At 38.5% G+C, this 1612-nt stretch overlaps 1 protein-coding gene across 1 annotated transcript in view; it reads right to left on the bottom strand.

Annotated features, from left to right (window-relative positions):
- Positions 1-1605, bottom strand: part of RGS2 (regulator of G-protein signaling 2) — a gene marked incomplete at its 5' end in the record, with an annotated part of 2137 nt that extends 532 nt beyond the window's left edge. Inside the window, 4 exons of the mRNA XM_008943379.1 lie at positions 143-309; positions 1128-1189; positions 1289-1390; positions 1589-1605. Of these exons, the coding sequence (XP_008941627.1) occupies positions 143-309; positions 1128-1189; positions 1289-1390; positions 1589-1605 (348 nt within the window). The remainder of the gene's footprint in view (positions 1-142; positions 310-1127; positions 1190-1288; positions 1391-1588) is intronic.
- Between the last annotated feature and the right edge of the window lie 7 nt (positions 1606-1612).

Below are 1612 nucleotides of genomic sequence, written 5' to 3'. Positions count from 1 at the left end.
GAAAGAGCTACATTCAGACACAGATACTAACACTGAAGTATGTGCAATGAAGTCTGGTATCTTTAAGCAAGTTCAGAGGAACAAAGAAGAGCTCTAAGAACTCATAGAATAGGGTACTTAAGTTTAAATAGTGTTTTGTTACCTCTTTGGGAGCTTCTTTTTCAATGAAGTCATTATAGATTTTTTTTGCTTTCAATGTCAGCTTCTGAGGTGACTTGGTTTTCTTGAAGTCCTCACAGGCCAGCCAGAACTCAATGTTTTCTTCACAGAACTCAGCCTTCAGAAAAGCTCGGAAAGCAGCAAGACCATCTAGGCAAAGAAAAAAAGCCAACCCACACATCAATTAACTTTTGAATTTACCCTCTCCTTATGTCTGTTTCTACCAAAACATTCTGCTGTAGTTCTCGTCTGGCTTTTTCCAGGGATATTACAGCAGTAACAAGAATTCCAGATTTATATATGTAAACAAATTAATGCTCTAACAGCTTGGCAAGCTTCACTTGGAGTTTGTAATTTTTTAGGTAAATGCAAAAAATGAAATCCATTTTTCATCATTTTTGTTGCCTGCATATTGATATATATATTTTAAAAAAACCCAGAACTCTCCAGATGGGCTCTCCTGTGTTAACCTTTCCACAGGAATAAATATTTATGACTGTGCTACAGAACTTTGGGATACTTTCTGCAATGGAAAGTTCTTCTTCAAAGAGAAAATGGTAATATTTATTAGTCTTTTTGCTCTGCTGTTGACTGTTCTTCCTTGCAGAGCTACAGTAAAACCCTGAATCACTGAATTTCTGTGTTGCTGAATCCTTCTCAAGTTAGGTGACTGCATTTGTTTTGGTTAAGTAGTGAGGTCAGTGAACAAACACTTTTCTTCCATTTGCCAAAGCCAGACTGGCAGGTATGTCTTTTAACTCCAAAGGTTACTGAAAAAAATTCCCCTATAATGATGTACTCTTGATGATTTGATATAGGTTTACAGTTTCTTTAAAGAACACTTCTATAAATTTACACTACATTACATTAGAAAGGTACAATGCTGACATGCAAGGAAGCAATTTCTTACAGACATATAAATTTTGCCATTTTTGCCCTTAAATGTTAGTATTTGAAGACAAACTTACATTTATTAGCAAGAAGTTCATCAAAGGCTTCTGACCACAACCGGGCTTCTTCAGGGGAAGGTCTGCATAAAGAGATGGAATATGTTAGACTCTGTTGCTCAAGCTTTATTGCTTTTGTAGAACACCTGAGTTACTGAACCAAAGCCTTTCTCACAACTCACCTGAAGTAGGTGCGCTGTTTCCCCACTTTCTTAGATTTCATTTTAGTAGAATTGGAAGAGTTCTGCAGGAAGTAGCTCAGTCTCGTTTTCCAATCTTTAATGCTGGAAAAACAAACGGGAAGATGCATGTTAAAAAAGCTAACTCAAAAAGCTTTAGACACCAGGCCCTCTGCTAGTAGGTGCCGCAAGTTTTCCTGGCGTCGGTTTGCCAGCTCTGTACCCAGCGAGTCACCCAGAGCACCCGTCTGAGGACAAGATATTCCCCTACAGTTTCTCCCTCGCTTAAAACCACACACTCACATCGTCCGCTTCATCCTGCCCCTC

Source organism: Merops nubicus, unplaced genomic scaffold (genome assembly GCF_000691845.1).
Source record: "Merops nubicus isolate BGI_N331 unplaced genomic scaffold, ASM69184v1 scaffold8587, whole genome shotgun sequence".
Classification (NCBI taxonomy): Eukaryota; Metazoa; Chordata; class Aves; order Coraciiformes; family Meropidae; genus Merops; species Merops nubicus.
Note: the sequence above shows the minus strand (reverse complement) of the source record. Positions and strands in the feature narration are given on the sequence as shown.